Genomic DNA, 20390 nt, shown 5'->3' with positions numbered 1-20390 from the left:
TCCATAACAATGTCCAATTTATCTAAGAGCTAGTTCACATGGGGCACGGAATGGCATATTTTAGTCCTGATTCTGATGCGGGAAGCCAGATCAGAATTGGACCAAAATGCGACTGTCGCTGCTTCCCGCTCCGGAGTAGGCGCAAATGAATGGGCCTAGTCCGGAGGGTGCTGTCGCGAGGCGGATGCCGGGGCTGAATCATCCGCCTGAAGAAAGGACAGCTTGTTTCTGTGAGCCGGAACATACCGCTCACGGGAGAAAGGAAGCTAGCTGTCTACATAGACCTCCATTGTGAGGTGGATTTGGCGTCAGAATCCGCCCCCTCTTGCCCTGTGGGAACGAGCCCTTATTGACTCCATTTTATAACTACTATTATGTATGATATTACATACCGTATTTTCAGATAATCCATGTATAGTGCAAAGTCACAGACAAGCGGTGAATAACACACCTATACCATTACACACACATATATATATATAGTGTGTGTGTATATATATATATATATATATATATATATATATATATATATAATAAAATAATTTTAGAACCTTCCCCGAGTGTTGTGTTTGGCAGGCGGTTTCGGAGAGCGTCCCTTTGGCTGGGGCTGCAGATGTGGAACATTTTCTCCTTTTTCATCAGTCTGGCTTTTTGTTTTTCACATAAGGCTATTCGCAGTTATTAATTTTCTGGCTGTGATAGGGTGATCAACCGTTCTGTCAGGAAAATGGATCTCTCTGTCGCCCTTTAGCATGATTAAATGAAGGCGAGTCACTGTGAGAAAATACCACATTTTCATGAGACAAATGAAATCGTAGCCTGGATTTTTTTTTTTTTCCTTCCTTCTTTACTTACATTTTTAACTGCAGAAAATATCCGGGTGACTTTCTTCTCTGTGAGCGCAGTCTGTACACGGAGCGAGCCTTTATATGTACATTATGGTATGTCTCATGGGTGTAATGGAGATATCTATGGGTAGAAAGCAGATAGTTATGAGCAGAGGATAGGGGATGGACTGGTAGTGAAAAAGATATGGGATACATGAGAGAGTGGAGGTAGGAAGATGGATAGATAGATAGATAGATAGATAGATAGATAGATAGATAGATAGATAGATAGATAGATAGATTAAGAGATACAGTCCTATGAAAAAGTTTGGGCACCCCTATTAATCTTAATAATTTTTAGTTCTAAATATTTTGGTGTTTGCAGCAGCCATTTCAGTTTGATATATCTAATAACTGATGAACGCAGTAATATTTCAGGATTGAAATGAGGTTTATTGTACTAACAGAAAATGTGCAATATGCATTAAACCAAAATTTGACCGGTGCAAAAGTCTGGGCGCCTCAACAGAAAAGTGACATTAATATTTAGTAGATCCTCCTTTTGCAAAGATAACAGCCTCTAGTCGCTTCCTGTAGCTTTTAATCAGTTCCTGGATCCTGGATAAAGGTATTTTGGACCATTTCTCTTTACAAAACAATTCAAGTTCAGTTAAGTTAGATGGTCGCCGAGCATGGACAGCCCGCTCTCAAATCATCCCACAGATGTTCAATGATATTCAGGTCTGGGGACTGGGATGGCCATTCCAGAACATTGTAATTGTTCCTCTGCATGAATGCCTGAGGATTTGGAGCAGTGTTTTGGATCATTGTCTTGCTGAAATATCCATCCCCGGCGTAACTTCAACTTCGTCACTGATTCTTGAACATTATTCTCAAGAATCTGCTGATACTGAGTGGAATCCATGCGACCCTCAACTTTAACAAGATTCCCGATGCCGGCATTGGCCACACAGCCCCAAAGCATGATGGAACCTCCACCAAATCTTACAGTGGGTAGTAATTGTTTTTCTTGGAATGCTGTTTTTTTTTGGACGCCATGCATAACACCTTTTTGTATGACCAAACAACTCAATCTTTGTTTCATCAGTCCACAGGACCTTCCAAAATGAAGCTGGCTTGTCCAAATGTGCTATTGCATACATCAGGCGACTCTGTTTGTGGCTTGCTTGCAGAAACGGCTACTTTCTCATCACTCTCCCATACAGCTTCTATTTGTGCAAAGTGCGCTGTATTGTTGACCGATGCACAGTGACACCATCTGCAGCAAGATGATGCTGCAGCTCTTTGGAGGTGTCTGTGGATTGTCCTTGACTGTTCTCACCATTCTTCTTCTCTGCCTTTCTGATATTTTTCTTGGCCTGCCACTTCTGGGCTTAACAAGAACTGTCCCTGTGGTCTTCCATTTCCTTACTATGTTCCTCACAGTGGAAACTGACAGGTTAAATCTCTGAGACAACTTTTTGTATCCTTCCCCTGAACAACTATGTTGGACAATCTTTGTTTTCAGATCATTTTAGAGTGGGCTGTCCATGTTTGGTTGCATGTTTGTTTGCTATCAAACTTAACTGAACTTGAATTGTTTTGTAAAGAGGAATGGTCCAAAATACCTTCATCCAGGATCCAGGAACTGATTAAAAGCTACAGGAAGCGACTAGAGGCTGTTATCTCTGAAAAAGGAGGATCTACTAAATATTAATGTCACTTTTCTGTTGAGGTGCCCATACTTTTGCACCGGTCAAATTTTGGTTTAATGCATATTGCACATTTTCTGTTAGTACAATAAACCTCATTTCAATCCTGAAATATTACTGTGTCCATCAGTTATTAGATATATCAAACTGAAATGGCTGCTGCAAATACCAAAATATTTAGAACTAAAAATGATTAAGATTAATAGGGGTACCCAAACTTTTTCATAGGACTGTAGATAGATAGATAAGAGATAGATAGATAGATAGATAGATAGATAGGAGATAGATGATAGATAGATAGATAGATAGATAGATAGATAAGAGATAGATAGGAGATGGATGGATAGATAGATAGATAGATAGATAGATAGATAGATAGATAGGAGATAGATAGATAGATAGATAGATAGATAGATTGAGATAGATAGATAGATAGATAGATAGATAAGAGATAGATAGATAGATAGATAGATAGATAGATAGATAAGAGATAGATAGGAGATGGATAGATAGATAGATAGATAGATAGATAGATAGATAGATAGATAGATAGATAGATAGATAGGAGATAGATAGATAGATTAAGAGATAGATAGATTAAGAGATAGATAGATAGATAGATAGATAAGAGATAGATAGATGATAGATAGATAGGAGATAGATAGGAGATAGATAGATAGATAGATAGATAGATAGATAAGAGATAGATAGGTAGATAGATAGATAGATAGATAGATAGATAGGAGATAGATGATTGATAGATAGATAGATAGATAGATAGATAGATAGATAGATAAGAGATAGATAGGAGATGGATGGATAGATAGATAGATAGATAGATAGATAGATAGATAGATAGATAGATAGATTAAGCGATAAATAGATTAAGAGATAGATAGATAGATAGATAGATAGATAGATAGATAGATAGATAGATAGATAGATAGGAGATGGATGGATGGATAGATAGATAGATAGATAGATAGATAGGAGATAGATAGATAGATAGATAGATTAAGAGATAAATAGATTAAGAGATAGATAGATAGATAGATAGATAAGAGATAGATAGATAGATAGATAAGAGATAGATAGGAGATAGATAGATGGATAGATAGATAGATAGATAGATAGATAGATAGATAGATAGATAGGAGATAGATAGGAGATGGATGGATAGATAGATAGATAAGAGATAGATAGGTAGATAGATAGATAGATAGATAGATAAGAGATAGATAGATAGATAAGAGATAGATAGGAGATAGATAGATGGATAGATAGATAGATAGATAGATAGGAGATGGATGGATAGATAGATAGATAAGAGATAGATAGGTAGATAGATAGATAGATAGATAGATAGGAGATAGATGATTGATAGATAGATAGATAGATAGATAGATAGATAAGAGATAGATAGATAGATAGATAGATAGATAGATAGATAGATTAAGAGATAAATAGATTAAGAGATAAATAGATTAAGAGATAGATAGATAGATAGATAGATAGATAAGAGATAGATAGATAGATAAGAGATAGATAGGAGATGGATGGATAGATAGATAGATAGATAGATAGATAGATTAAGAGATAAATAGATTAAGAGATAGATAGATAGATTGATAGATAGATAGATAGATAGATAGATAGATAGATAGATAGATAGATAGATAGATAGGAGATTTTATAGATAGATAGATAGATAGATAGTTAAGAGATAGATAAGAGATGGATAGATAGATAGATAGATAGATAGATAGATAGATAAGAGATAGATAGATAGATAGATAGATAAGAGATAGATAGATAGATAGATAGATAGATAGATAAGAGATAGATAGATAGATAGATAGATGAGGAGGGATAGTTATGAGATGTAAGTATTAGCTTTGAGATATTATATAAACAGATGTATAGATATCACATAGGTAGCTGGGGGATATTATTATTCTATTCCTTATATAAGTGGTTTCCTATTTACATATACAGTATATATTTGTGTGTGTAATACTGTAGCGGTCCCTCCTTCTTTCGGTCATGGCGGCCCGGGCAGCAGGAGGAGAGCCTGACAAGTGTGTCCTGCTGTTTGGTTTCCTCCAGGAAGCTGCCCATGTGTTATTCCTGGGAGCAGAGGCGGTGTGGAGCACATAGGGTCAGTGGCTCGCCTATTGATCAGTCTCCCCGCAGTCCCCCTGCGCCAGCATCTGCTTCATTGGCTTCTTTCAGTGCCTGCTTCACTACATTAGAATAGAAATCCATAACCAGAGCTGTGCTCATCCAAGCAAGGGAAGAAACTAAATTAAATGGTATAAAACAATCTTGGATCAGGAGTTTGCGCCAATTCATCTTGATCTAAGATGTCACACCGGGCTGTGTATCTGAGCACCTGGACCGAGAGGCCGCTCTGGTGGACGTACATGGCGCTGAGATCATTCATTTGTCAGCCAGCGAACAGGCCGTGCTTAGCAATTCCCCTTGTGCAGAGGTCAGCTGACAGAACAAGCAGTGCTGGCGCACAATGCAGCCCGACCCCGCACCATTGTTATAGGGCATCAGGCCTGGGCTGGGGGAAGGGCACAACGCCAGCTTCATGGGTCCAGCCCCAGCCAATGAGGCATTAGTGGCTCCAAATCTAATCATATATCAAGACTGCTCTCCGGTGACCCCACCATAGGGGAAGGGGGAGGACAGACCTGTAAGGAGGGACGCTATACACTACTGTACCCAATATACAGCTCATCATCACTGTGTTATGTGCGTTCTATCTATCTATCTATCTATCTATCTATCTATCTATCTCCTATCTATCTATCATCTATCTATCTATCTCCTATCTATCTATCTATCTATCATCTATCTATCTATCTATCTATCTATCTCCTATCTATTTATCTATCTATCTATCTATCTATCTATCTATCTCCTATCTATCTATCTATCTATCTATCTATCTATCTATCTCCTATCTATCTATCTATCTATCTATCTATCATCATCATCATAATAATAATAACATTGGTCAGTCATTAAAAATAATGTGCCAACAAGAAGTAATTATTCACCTGTACTGTTCTTCATCTCAGCTCTTTACATACATAAAGGATGAGAAATGATCTGTCTTTAGATTTATCTCTCTATCTATCACGTATCTACTGACAATACATCACATCTATATCTCTTTGTCTCTACTTTAGCCATCTCTCTACCTCATATCTATTATATAGTAAATCTGAGTCAGTCTGTGGTGTGCATCTATCTATCTAGCTAGCTATTGGCTTATATAGCAGAAGACGACTGCCGAACCAAGTGCTATTCCATGTATAGAGCTAAAAGCAGGTGGATCCATACACTGTATAGTGGCCCTCTATCTATTTGCCTGTACTGCTCAGGACTACTACTATACAGTGTATAGAGCTGGAAGCAGATGGATCCATACACTGTATAGTGGCCCTCCATCAATCTACCTGTACTTCTCAGGACTAGTACTATACAGTGTTCAGTGCTGGAAGCAGATGGATCCATACACTGTATAGTGGCCCTCTATCTCTTTGCCTATACTGTTCAGGACTAGTACTATACAGTGTTCAGTGCTGGAAGCAGATGGATCCATACACTGTATAGTGGCCCTCTATCTCTTTGCCTATACTGTTCAGGACTAGTACTATACAGTGTGCAGTGCTGGAAGCAGATGGATCCATACACTGTATAGTGGCCCTCTATCTCTTTGCCTATACGGCTCAGGACTACTGCCAGGCCTAGTACTATACAGTGTGCAGTGCTGGAAGCAGATGGATCCATACACTGTATAGTGGCCCTCTATCTGCCTGCCTGTACTGCTCAGGACTAGTACTATACAGTGTACAGTGCTGGAAGCAGATGGATCCATACATTGTTTATTGGCTGAACCGGGCTATTACAGCTGAACTGCCATTCATTTCAGTGAGATCAGAACTCCACAGTAATGACAGGCCATCAACAAAAATCCTGGAGGTCCCCTGTGAGGATTTAGGTGCTGACCCTGCCATAGATCTGCCGATATTCTGCATTCAGTATAAGTGAATGTGATGTGGCCTCCGCATCCTGCATGGTCACATCGTACCTTCACCATAATAGGTGGGATGTATAAGCTGGTGATTCCTAGTCAATTCCTTCTGAACCGCCCCATACACATACATGCTTTGCCTAGCATATGTGGTGTAAACCAGATACACCATTGGAAGTGACTTATCTTCCTAAGAACAAAGGAACTGGACATGTTGAAATCCAACAGCCTGATCCTTCTTTCATGGGACTCCCCCATACACAGTAGCCGACTGTCTAATGAGGCCTGCAGCCAAATATCATCGCTGTATCCCTGGACCGACATCTTCTCTAGGACATGGCTATGGTCGTATTGGAAAATCAGTGATATGGAATGGAATTGTTATACTCCTATAATATCCGTCATTGCTCCGCTCTATAACATCCTATTCTTCTTCCCATACAGGTTGTCTTCCCCCAGTGAAGAAAATATCCACTTCCTACGAAGAAAGACGGAAGCAAGCGACCGCCATCGTCCTCCTAGGGGTCATCGGGGCAGAGTTTGGAGCCGAGATCGAACCGCCCAAATTACTTACCCGGCCGCGCAGTTCCAGTCAGATTCCAGAGGGGTTTGGCCTGACCAGCGGTGGATCCAACTACTCACTTGCTCGACATACGTGTAAGTAATATGGGAGACCAATGTCTGGGGATGATGAGTTGATGTGCATGGATCCTATGGATGGTAAATAAATGCAATAGTCTATAAGGGTCAGTGGTTATTGGGGTTGGTGCGGCTCACTTTGTGCTTGTGCCATCTACCATAATTTGCAAGAAGGACATTGCCCAGGCAATACGAAGCCCATTCCTTGACATGTCTATGGTGGCAGCCTGTCCGACACCAGATGCCTTGAGTACTTGATATTCTTTTTTGGACTCGTTTACCCTCCTGCTCATTTCTGATGCCAGTAGGGAAGGTAAGTAGTAAGGATACCCTCACCCTATGTAGTCTACGTAGGAATATAGCAGACCTGAACAACCGAGATGTCCGGCTTCACTCGGGGCCCCTGTTCTATTTTGCTCCATGCCATAACTGGGCTCCACCATGCACAATCTTGGGTCAAATATTCTTCCAAGTCTTAACTCAAGGGAAGGCTCGAGACAAAGGTGGGACGTGAGGGAGCCGAGGGCATGGCTGGATTTATCCTAACCCTCTCTCAGTGGTCTTGGTTCTGGCAAGCGCTCTATATTTGTGCCGCTCGCTCTTTTAATTTCATCTTCATGAAGTCGTGCAGATTAAATGGCGCGTCCTGACATTTATAATCTCCGCGGCACAGAAGATGCGCCGGGCTACAGACGTCTCTGCTGTTTGCTTTCCTTCGTCGGGATTGATTGACAGCTGGTGATTGCGGTTCACATGTCATAACATCATTATATGAGGGTACAGTCCGCGGCCCGGCTCAGCCCCCCTTCCCAGCGGCTGTGACATTTTTCTATGTAAACTAAACAGCAGCTCAGAATGACATTACAGTGCGTCCAAGAGATCAGGGGACGATGACATAAAGATGTCTAGTGACAGGATGGGAGCTTACATATCACTGTGGGTTCTCCAAATCTTCAACCAATACTTATTGAATCCTTACCCCTATGTGAGTGACACTACATCTGTCCACAGGGTGTGACTGGTGTTGCAGGTTAACCTCATTCCCTTGAATGGAGCTGCCAAATAGGACAAAACCTATGAAACCATGGGCAGTCTGTCTGTATAAGCCCCATTATGGCATCACCCACTGTGTCCATATCATACCAGACTGGTTAGCGTTGCATTTTTGAGAGGCATAGTTAGTTTCTTCTTGGAACGTGCTGCACCGGGAAATGTGATAGATAGAACCCCCCAAACCTCGCAGGTAACACTCCCACAGCATAGGTCGCTCCACATACTGGACCCATACCTCGCCTTCTTTTAGCCACACCATTCAAAACTCAACCCACAGATCAGAAAATCTGTCCCCTCCCCCTCCTCCACTTCATTAGTTCCATCTTGAGGCTCTTGGTTTCTAAAGACGGAACTTCCTTAGTAGCAGGATGAATAGCAAATTAGAAAGAAGGGAGTAACCTAGCGGCAGGACATTTAAGAGGCTTTTTTAGGCAGAAAACGGTAACTTTTTAAAATGAAGTGCATTACATTTTGGTCCAGAATCACAAACCTTAGCTCGTGCACCTTATTCCCTGTCCTGTTGACTTGCACATGGCAGATGCTTCAATCTCTAGGAATGAGGAGTACTATAGATATACCTCAGACTACCAGGACATAAAACAATAGCCACCACTTTCAGCACAGAATACAATATTAAAGGTGTTGTCCAAGGAGTAAAATTAGTTTCTCTGGACAACCCCTTTTCTATCCTAGACCACCACAGCTTGTAACATTAACCCTTCTACCACCTTAAACCACCAGGAGCGTCCTAGTCTGAATATTTCTTTAAAACCTAGATGCGTCTTATATTCCAACATGTCTCACACGTTGCAGACGATCTCACTTCAAATTTGGGGTACGTCTGCTTGTGTTGAATCTGGAACTTGGAACAGAATTTGGTACAGAATTTAACCTTTGCCTCGGAAGTGGAGAAATTCCCAAATAAAAAATCTGCAACAATTTTGCACATTACAAAGTTTCCAGATTCCACACAGATATTTTCCATTGCATGTGGATCAGATTTTTAACATACTTTATAGTACTGTCCAGGTTTAAGTACTGTATGGTAAATCTCTACTGTTATCAGTGCAGAATCTGCAGGGAAAATCCACAACAATTGCACCAGGCGAGACAATGACTATTGTTGTTATGTCTTATTCCGGTAGCACTGACCTGTGCCGCGGCTTGTTACAATTAGGAGAATCTGAAGGAGCACAGATAAGAAAAATGACACTGACTGCCACCAGGACACATGTACTGACTCACAATAAATCAATGACGCACCAACAGCTCCGGCAAAGTTATCTCATTCCAATGCCCAGACCTGTCATGTATATAATATTGTACGTAAATTAGGTTTGATGGAAGAGCTGTCCAGGAGGAAGATGAGATGTTTTATGTAGGAGGAAAATCTACCTGCACAAATACGTCTATACTATATAAGAGAGGGCAGTAGCTATGTAATACTTGTAATTGTTTGAGTTACATCCTGTATTATACTCCAGAGCTGCGCTCACTATTCTGCTGGTACAGTCACTGTGTACATACATTACATTACTTATGCTGTACTGATCCTGAGTTACATCCTGTATTTTACACCAGAGCTGCACTCACTATTCTACTGGTACAGTCACTGTGTACATACATTACATTACTTATCCTGTACTGATCCTGAGTTACATCCTGTATTATACTCCAGAGCTGCGCTCACTATTCTGCTGGTGCAGTCACTGTGTACATACATTACATTACTTATCCTGTACTGATCCTGAGTTACATCCTGTATTATACTCCAGAGCTGCACTCACTATTCTGCTGGTGCAGTCACTGTGTACATACATTACATTACTTATCCTGTACTGATCCTGAGTTACATCCTGTATTATACTCCAGAGCTGCGATCACTATTCTGCTGGTACAGTCACTGTGTACATACATTACATTACTTATCCTGTACTGATCCTGAGTTACATCCTGTATTATACTCCAGAGCTGCGCTCACTATTCTGCTGGTACAGTCACTGTGTACATACATTACATTACTTATCCTGTACTGATCCTGAGTTACATCCTGTATTATACTCCAGAGCTGCACTCACTATTCTGCTGGTACCGTCACTGTGTACATACATTACATTACTTATCCTGTACTGATCCTGAGTTACATCCTGTATTTTGCCCCAGAGCTGCGCTCACTATTCTGCTGGTGCAGTCACTGTGTACATACATTACATTACTTATCCTGTACTGATCCTGAGTTACATCCTGTATTATACTCCAGAGCTGCACTCACTATTCTGCTGGTACAGTCACTGTGTACATACATTACATTACTTATCCTGTACTGATCCTGAGTTACATCCTGTATTATACTCCAGAGCTGCACTCACTATTCTGCTGGTACAGTCACTGTGTACATACATTACATTACTTATCCTGTACTGATCCTGAGTTACATCCTGTATTATACTCCAGAGCTGCACTCACTATTCTGCTGGTACAGTCACTGTGTACATACATTACATTACTTATCCTGTATTTTACCCCAGAGCTGCGCTCACTATTCTGTCGGTACAGTCACTGTATACATACATTACATTACTTATCCTGTACTGATCCTGAGTTATATCCTGTATTATACTCCAGAGCTGCGCTCACTATTCTGCTGGTGCAGTCACTGTGTACATACATTACATTACTTATCCTGTACTGATCCTGAATTACATCCTGTATTTTACCCCAGAGCTGCGCTCACTATTCTGCTGGTACAGTTACTGTGTACATACATTACTTATCCTTTAGGGGTTCACATATTTTTGGTGATATAGTATAGGGGCTGTAGACACAACACTCAGCCTTTGCCATACAGATTACTTATAATTACATTACCTAGTGATGTTCTAATATACATTCAGTGATTATCGTCCTCCCCTCCCCCTCCCATCATCTTTCACCCTCCATTACCTTATCTATAAGGGCAAATACAAGGATGTCCCGTTCCTTCCATAAAATGAAGTAAATGTGATCTAAGCTCATTTACGGCCTCGCAATGGCATTGATCTCGCCTTCACTTTTGATTTTCCACTTTCAGACGTTGAGAGAAAGAAATATTGCATTGTTAGTTGAATTGCACGTACCGCCGATTACACGGGAGAAAACCGCAGCCGCAGCATTACGGCCATTTTCCCATTTTGTTGTGCAGCTTTACTGTGTTTGTTCCCGGGGGTTGCTATACTTTTATGATGATTCATTATTATACTTACATTATTGTTTATAGGGCAATAGTGGCGACTATGGCGAAGATTCCCGACCTCTGACTGTCCAGTATTTGCAGAACTGCAACTCCCATCATGTCCTGACAATATGAACATTGAGATTAAAATGTAGGATTGACATGGCCACCGACATAGAAGTATATCTGACACCCAGGCCTCTGCCTCCTAGTTTTGTTGATGTAGTAAATGAAGCCTATGCAGTAAATGTAGGGGTCTGGTTTGGGGTCCAAAAGTTTTCTTCCTCGATTTATAAGGTGTGAAATATTTGGGGTCTTGTCTGGGATCTGTGTTCATTTTAGGGTCTGGTCTAAAGCGTCAGTTTTTAGGGGTCTTTTGACTCAATTTTGGGGCCTATGGTGTGATTTTTTTTTTTTTTTTTTAAAGCTTTCACCACCTTCAGCAACTCCAACTCATTCAATAGATCCCGCACCACTGATTCCTGAACAGTTGGAATTTTTTCTCTAGTCCATACCGTTCCCGAGTAATCCTTTCTGTTAGTTTTATCACCTAATATGCTAATTAGGCGCACTACTCACAGGTGGGCGGTCCTGGACTGAAGTAGGTAGTCTAAGACGGCCCACTTGAGAGTAGGCCAATCGGATGCAGAAACTAACACCACCAATTGCTCAGGAATGGTGGGGGCTAGAGAAAAAATTCCAATTGTGCTGGAATCAGGGGAGCGGAAACTATTGAAGGATACAAAGAGTTGGTGGAGATATTTTTTTTTTCCAGGATTGTTAGTCGATATTGCATTGATCAACCCATCTGTTTCCGTTTTCCAACATAGGTGGGTGTAATTGTGGCCTATCTTTGGTGGAGTGTCCCTACTTGCAACCAAGATGTGCAAGTCATTCTGCACCCAACTCGCCTCTTTTCTCGAAAGTCAGCAGGTTGGAGCGAGGGGGCAGGGGCAGGGAAGCCTCAGCCCGACATATTTATTATAACTCACTCCAGAAAATTGGTGTGAGTTATTCAGGAAATCTAACCCATTCTCTTAGTGGCATAGATTTCCATTCTGGTGCACAGGCATGTACCTGATTTGTTATAATAATTAAGGTGCACCTCAAGCTGATCGGGTGGGTTAGGAAATGCCCCCTTTTGTCTTTGTGGCATGGCACGGTCGCTTTAATATATCTCCGTGCTCAGACTTCGCTCTTTTACCGCACCATCTCTCAAAACACATCCACAATACAATTAAGTGAAGTATTGAATTCCTTTCTCCAAGTCTTCTCCTTGTTCTCACCTTGGAGCGCCATCCTTCTTTCCTACCTAGTCCTACTCATCGCAAATCTTCAGCCCTATAAAAATTCGCCTTATATTACCACCCGCCATGTGCTGTAGTTTGCTCCCACAGAAGTATTCCTCCCAATTACTGTACTTAGTTCCATTCGGAAAAAAAAAATAGTTAGCCTTTGTTATGTTTTTCAACTATATACTGTCTCTGCTTTGCTTCTTCCTTCAAACACACACACACAGCTTTGCTACCTCCGTGGTCTCTTCCACACATTAAGCTCTGCAATATTCAATCTTCCCCTCACAAACATGGCTCTGCTGCGTCCACTTTCCGTATACACACTTAGCTTTGCTTAATCCACTTTTCCACCCACACTAAACCCTGCTACATCTACTTCCCCCACTCACAGTTCTACTTTAGCCACATTTCCAAAAACACACACAGCCAAGCTACATTCAACTTCCCCACACACTCTGCTATGCTACCTGCACATTTCCTCCAACACGCAGCCCTGCTACGACCTACTTTCCTCCCAAACAACTCATCTCTGCTATGTCCTCATTCTCACACACACACAGAGACCTGTTACATCCACTTTTCCACGACATACTCAGCTTTGCTACATCCACACAGTATGTAGAGCTTCTTCCATACACAGAGCTATAGTACAAGCTCTTCATCTTCCATGACATCACCTAAGATCCTTTTGCAAGGCCTGCAAAATACTTGCAATTAGCAGTCTTGCAATGCGGGGAAGAAATTTCCCACCTTGGCTCGTGACCCCCCCCTCCCCCTTCTTGCCTCGGATGCCTTCACATAATTATCTTATGTTTGCGTTACCAGGCCCCGGTGCCCCCCACGTTCTCCTTACCCCTACACCCTCCTTTTCGTGTTACCCGAACGCCTCGCAGTAAAGGATAAAACCCCCTTGTAATAACCCGCTGCTGTTAACGCAGGTTAATGCAGTCTTTGGCCGGTGTAGCAGAGCTGACGCGTATTGGAAAATATACATTAGCCGAGCCCCCACTTGTCCTGTACCAGATAATGGAGTGCGAGGTTAAAAGCAAGGGAGCGCGCGGCTCCAATCAGCAGAGGGTTTTTGGCCGGGCTAATTACCTCGTTACTGCGGCGACTCTAATGTGACATGTTTATTGCCTTAACTAACAACTCATTAGGTCTCTTGATGTTTTTGTCAATATTAATTCCTTCATTTAAGCCAAGTCAAAGTTTAAACAAAGATGTCCAGACTTGAGAAGTGGGCAGAATCTGCAGTAGATCCCGAGACGGTAACCCTCTCTGCAAATGCCAAGACATTTCCAGCCGCTGACCCCGCGGGCCCACCAGAGCGGGCGATGGCCGGTAATCTGATGTACTAGAACTCCTGACATTTCACCACTCACCCCATCATCCCTTATCTGCATCCCTATATAAGGAACAATCACTTACTCCAAATCCTGGCCCAGCGATACATTGTAGCACGATTTAGATCTTGTTCAGTTTTCATATGTGTGTGCCCCTCTAAGGGATATGTCTGTGCCATGGTTTCATAGATAAGGAGGGCTTGACACCCCCCGGACATGGAAGTTTCGATAGATAGATAGATAGATAGATAGATAGATAGATAGATAGATAGATAGATAGATAGATAGGAGATGGATGGATAGATAGGAGATAGATAAAGATAGATAGATAGATTGATGGATAGATAGGAGATGGATGGATAGATAGAAGAGAGAGATAGATAGAGAGAGAGAGAGAGAGATAGATAGAGAGATAGGAGATGGAGAGATAGATGGATGGATGGATAGATAGGAGATAGATAGATAGATAGATAGATAGATAGATAGATAGATAGGAGATAGATAGATAGATAGATAGATAGATAGATAGATAGATATAGGAGATAGATAGATAGATAGATAGATAGATAGATAGATAGATAGATAGATAGATAGATAGATAAATAGATAGATAGATAGATAGGAGATAGATAGATAGATAGATAGATAGGAGATAGATAGATAGATAGATAGATAGATAGATAGATAGATAGATAGATAGATAGATATAGGAGATAGATAGATAGATAGATAGATAGATAGATAGATAGATAGATAGATAGATAGATAAATAGATAGATAGATAGGAGATAGATAGATAGGAGATAGATAGATAGATAGGAGATAGATAGATAGATAGATAGATAGGATATAGATAGATAGATAGATAGATAGATAGATAGGAGATAGATAGATAGATAGGAGATAGATAGGAGATAGATAGATAGGATATAGATAGATAGATAGATAGATAGATAGATAGATAGATAGGATATAGATAGATAAATAGATAGATAGATATTGTAATTAGATAGGAGATGGATGGATAGATAGATAGATAGATAGATAGATAGATAGATAGATAGATATTAGATAGATAGATAGATAGATATTAGATAGATAGATAGATAGATAGATAGATAGATAGATAGATAGATAGATAGATCTTCCTTCTTGCCTTCCTCCGTTCTGACGCCGGTGTTTTGCCGCCTGTAGTCGGTGAAGGGTTTTAATTTCTCGGCACATTTCGCTTTGTGGCCACTTATTACTAATTCATTGTACCGGCTGCCGTCCTATGATTCATGATGCGTCTCGGCACTATTGAAGTCAGTGTAATAAGTAATCCCATATGAACACTGTAGTAATTTAGCAATTCATTAGATTGTGTTGTGCTTGTTACCTTCTTGCCTGCACTTCCATTGCCCTCCTCGGATATTGGTTATCTGCACACACACATACACACGTATACAACACGCCTCGCCTGTGGCGACTCTACGGCGTTACAAAGCCAAATTGAAAAATTCTGTGCACCATGTAGCCGAGATCCGGAGCTCTAGTCATTGTCTCTGGCTCGTCCTGACAGTATTGATTTTGCAGAGCTCTCTATGTGACTGTGCAGCTCTAGGTAGTTGCATTATTTAGGCTCTGTTCACATCACGTATGAGACCTACGTCAGATGTTTAGATCAGGTCTGTTACCCAACCTATAATTACTATGGAAGGCTCTGACATATGTTGCTGTACCGCCGTACATTGCCATATGTCATCCATTAACTTCCATGTGGATTTGTGCAGGTTAAAGGGGTGGTCCAGGGTAAAGATCCTAAATATATGATCAGTGGGGGTTTAAAGGGCAACCCCTGCACCCATCAGCTTTATGGGACCGCGTTTAGCACCTGTACTATACACAACACTGAGCTCAAAGCAAAGGACCCCTGTATATTGTGCTGCAGTACTAACACCTGGCCACTAAACAGGGCATGGAGCCGTATGCTGTGTTGTGTATAGCACAAGTTCCAGAATCGGTCCTATACGTATGATCAGTTCGGCGAGTGGGGTTGTCCAGGCTGGTTTGAAATGCTGCGATCTGGTGACACATTCCCTTTAACAGTGTCTTGTATTGGGGTGACCACTCCTTGTCAGCCCAAACTGACCCCTCTAAATCTGATAACCGTCTGCTGTTACCATAATCCTGTATGTCAGCTGATGACTGACTTTCAACCTAGGACACCCCTATGGCCAGTTAGCAGCTTTCAATGAACCTCTTGGACTTCCTGCTGTGAGAGGGAGGAGAGAGCTTCCATCATAGTAGACCAGATCCCAGCACCACCTTCCTGAAATGAGCCATGAGTTTACCTTCAACTTGACTATAGGTGAAGCCACTGCCTAAATTTGATTCCTGGCACCTTTGGTAACCATACAGTCTCGCCAATGCTCCAGTTGACTTATGCATCATCAATAAACCTAGACGTATCTAACCAGTCCTAGACATTCATGCCAATGGCAACCATGTACAGTAGGACCCAGAATAGATGCAAGCGGCCAGTGCCCACTCTCCATCAACAAGCTCCCCATCTTGGCCAGCAATCCTTTCATCTATATGTTCTTCCACATGTAGACATTAGACCACGATACTTCTTATTCCTCCAACCCTTGTGGTAATAACATTGGAGTCTTAATTCATCTTGCCGGCCAACGGTGACCTTGCTGATAATCCCCGCCTTCAGCATGAAATTTACGTAGCCCATGGAGTTTTTTCCAGAATGGTTGCATAGAATCAAGGAAAATTTGAGCCTGAACTGAAAATCCCGGCAGATTTCCATCTCACGGATTGAGAAGCAGAACTTGTGCATTGTGCTTTCCCTAGGAATAACCTTCAAGGCTTCTTTTAAATGCCAAGTGAGGCCGTCCTGAGATTTCTCTAAGCGTCTCCTTTGACCTCTGCAGAGGTCCTGAATATAAAATGTCTTCAGCGTGTGACCCGAGTGTCCTCTCCTCCGACTGCAGAGCAGATAATAAGAGAGTACAAAGACAAGAGACGCATATTATAGATGGAGCCAACCTAATGGGGGAACCTCAGCTGCTCTTCACTAAAATCCTATGTATTTTTAACCTCGGGAAACCTGCGCGCCGGTAACTCCTTCCATTCCGTCTTGTCATAGCCGCGATCTTGCTGCAGTCTTCCCAACGCGTCTTACTTACCGTTCTATGGTTTATTCATTTACGCTCTCCTATATTAAAGGGGGTAGCCCTCAAGGGCAACCTATCCCCTATCCGCACGGTAAGGACATGGTCGGACTAGCCCACCAGAGGATCCTCCATTGGGCCCAGGTTCTAACAGTGATGGGGCAGCAGAAGACCCAAATTCGAGGGTTCTTTGGTCTGTTTCTAAGACTTTTTTTACCTGGTGGGCCCAAGGAACCTCAATCGGACACTGGATAGGGAATAACTTGCTGATTGATGAAGGTCTCCCACCAATCATGAGAATAGTGGGATTGGGCGCACATGCTGCCACTCTATGGGACAGTCGGTGATGTCCAAAAAAAATTGCGCTCATAGAAATGAATAGGGTACCACTGCTACTCCATTCAGGCGGGAGGTCGAAGCACCCCCTATTGTCGTAATTGGTGGGGCTCCCAGCAGTTGGACCACCACCGATGTGCAATGTGTCACCAATTTATTTATTCGCCGAATTTTTTCTAATTGTGTTCATGTAAGACATATGTAATATCCAGAACCACGGATTCCTCCATTGTCTCCTTGGACATGTCAGTGCTCACGTATATGGCAGTAGACATGACCGCAGCGTCCTGTACCTCGCGGATGAGGAGTGAGTGCATCCATTTTGGATTTATTGGGTCCATAAAAGACGTCATATAGAGCCGTGAACTCTTTCTTTGCAAGGTTGACCATAAATAATGTCCTACACGTGGTTCCTATAGGTTTTACGATTTCCTCACAGCTTATTCATCCATACAGCTCCCTGTATGGTCTCATGTTATGTTAGAGGAATCTCTGGTGTATAGTGACACGCTTTTGGGGTTCAGAAAACACTTCTGTATACAGTATGCACCTATCTTTATGTAAGTGATCTGATCTTGACACTAGATTTGTCCTTATATGGTGCACAGAAGTAGTAGTTACAGTCCACTAGAGGGAGCTATTGAGTTATGATTGGGTTGTAGACAGCGAGCTCCTGAGCTCCCTCTAGTGGTGGCTGCAGGCAAACAGCATGTTATCATTGAAATGTTATCTTTGATGTTTTTAAACCTTTGAGTTTTTATGTGAGCCTACTTTCTGATAAATGGCTCTCTCACGCCTCCTATAGGGAGCGCAAATTAATGGGGAGAATGACTTTATATTTGCACCACACTTATTAAATTGCAGACACTTTTTTTTCGCCTTGGCCATGTCTATAGTGTCACGTTGCGAAACACAGCGACTGCCGCACTGTTGGGTCTCATTTGCATATTGCCTGGGACGTGTCTACGACTGGACTGCTAACAGGCTAGGGCTACATATCGCATCACTTATCATGGCTGTATCTCTGGTTTTATACCACCTAGAAAATGGTTCTGGTATCAGAAGAAAACCGAGATTCTAATTATAAAAAAAAATTGAGCTATTACTAGTTAAAAACACAGTCAGGAATGTGATCTTATATATGTAGCATGAACCAAAACCAATTTTCTAGGTGGTATAAAGCCGGAGATACAGCCCTGTGACGTCACCATCCCCTCTTTGATAAATGCTTTAGCTCTGCGTATTCACAATACAAATGTGTACGGGCTTTCCCTAATATCAGTTCAGTTATACGATTGCTAATGGGAATGTTACAGCCTGTTTTCTATTAAAAAGAAAGTTAGATAGGTTAATAAATTCTATTTAAAAAAACAACAACAAAAAAAACAAATTACTGTGTTGCCCTAGTATGATAGTCCAATTGCAGATCCAAAAAAAATCATTCAACAATGCGTTGCAGAAAATATTTAGACTCCCTTGACATTCACTCTATTGCAGCGTGAGGCCAAAATTGACGAATGGAAAAGTTCTGTTAGACTGACGGACGACAGACTCCGCCAATTCGTTGTTCTATTCCTCCATTAGTGTGAACTTAGTGTTAGTCACACGACCTGCGTGCGACTATCTGGTGTGATATAAGTCGCCATAGATGCATCACTCATATTATGCAGCTCCACCTACTCCAACTCTTCGTTTCCTCTTATAGGCATCAATGCTGTTCATTTCGACACCCAAGATAGTAGTTGAGCTCTCAATTGTCAGGTGGGCGGGTCTGTCTGGAGCAAATAGTCTTGGACTGCCTACCTGACAATGTAGGGCATCATTTGTCTATTGTTGTCCAACAGCACCAATTGCTCAGGAATGGTGGGGAATAGAGAGAAAATTCCAACTGTGCTGGAATCGGTGGAGCGCCACCTATAAAGAGGTGGAGGTAGTGAAAGGTCTCCTTTAAATCTGTCCAGTCTAAGTTTACATTGTCTGAATCACAGGATTAGTAAATCTGTCCAGGCAAAAGCCATAGAGACGGATTTCTTCCTCCTGGAGGAGAGCTAATTTGCATGCTTTTGTTCCCAGGATGCATTTCCTGTAATCTCCACAAGGAGAACGGTTACCCCCCGGAGGTATGTGAGCCTAATACACCGGACGTGTACGCCGTCTCCTACCAGGACTTAATAGCTGTTGGTGATTAGCCCTTGTCCTTATCGACCAGCGGCGCGGTCTCTAGCTACGCGCGGAGCACGCGACTTCTTCCCTCTCATCCTTTCTCACTCGCAGCATCCCTATCACATCAAGTGTCATATGCAATGATTTGTCTGTCAAACAATTTTCCTCTCCATTAAGTTTTATGCTTTTTAGCTGATGCCGCGTGGAGGCCCCGTGCGTTTTCTGCTGAGACAGGCGATTTTTTTTTCTTTTCCTTCTTTTTTAACTTGTGCCGCCTTAAGCTGCAAAGTCTTGTAAAAATCCCTTCTCTCCTCCACGACTATAAAGGCCGTATATCTTCTCTCTTTATCCCAGGCAAGGCTTTGACGTTCCTGCTGCTGCAGCCCCCCAGCCCCAAGCTCCCCCCTCACAGCACCATCCGCAGGACGGCAATTGATCTGATTGGACGAGGCTTTACCGTGTGGGAACCGTACATGGACGTATCTGCCGTTTTAATGGGCCTTCTGGAGCTCTGCGCGGATGCCGAAAAGCAGCTTGCCAAGTAGGTTCTCGTTTTATGGTCAATGCAGTAAAATCCCGTCCGATATTGGAGTCTTTGT

General features: G+C 42.0%; 1 protein-coding gene across 4 annotated transcripts in view; it reads left to right on the top strand.

The window, feature by feature from the left end:
* Nucleotides 1-20390, top strand: part of WDR7 (WD repeat domain 7) — a 237946-nt gene that overhangs the window by 136974 nt on the left and 80582 nt on the right. For all 4 annotated transcript variants that reach the window (XM_075268327.1, XM_075268317.1, XM_075268308.1 and 1 more), the window contains 2 exons: nucleotides 7032-7244; nucleotides 20146-20332. In XM_075268327.1, the coding sequence (XP_075124428.1) occupies nucleotides 7032-7244; nucleotides 20146-20332 (400 nt within the window). The remainder of the gene's footprint in view (nucleotides 1-7031; nucleotides 7245-20145; nucleotides 20333-20390) is intronic.

This window comes from Leptodactylus fuscus, chromosome 1, assembly GCF_031893055.1.
Source record: "Leptodactylus fuscus isolate aLepFus1 chromosome 1, aLepFus1.hap2, whole genome shotgun sequence".
NCBI lineage: Eukaryota > Metazoa > Chordata > Amphibia > Anura > Leptodactylidae > Leptodactylus > Leptodactylus fuscus.
Note: the sequence above shows the minus strand (reverse complement) of the source record. Positions and strands in the feature narration are given on the sequence as shown.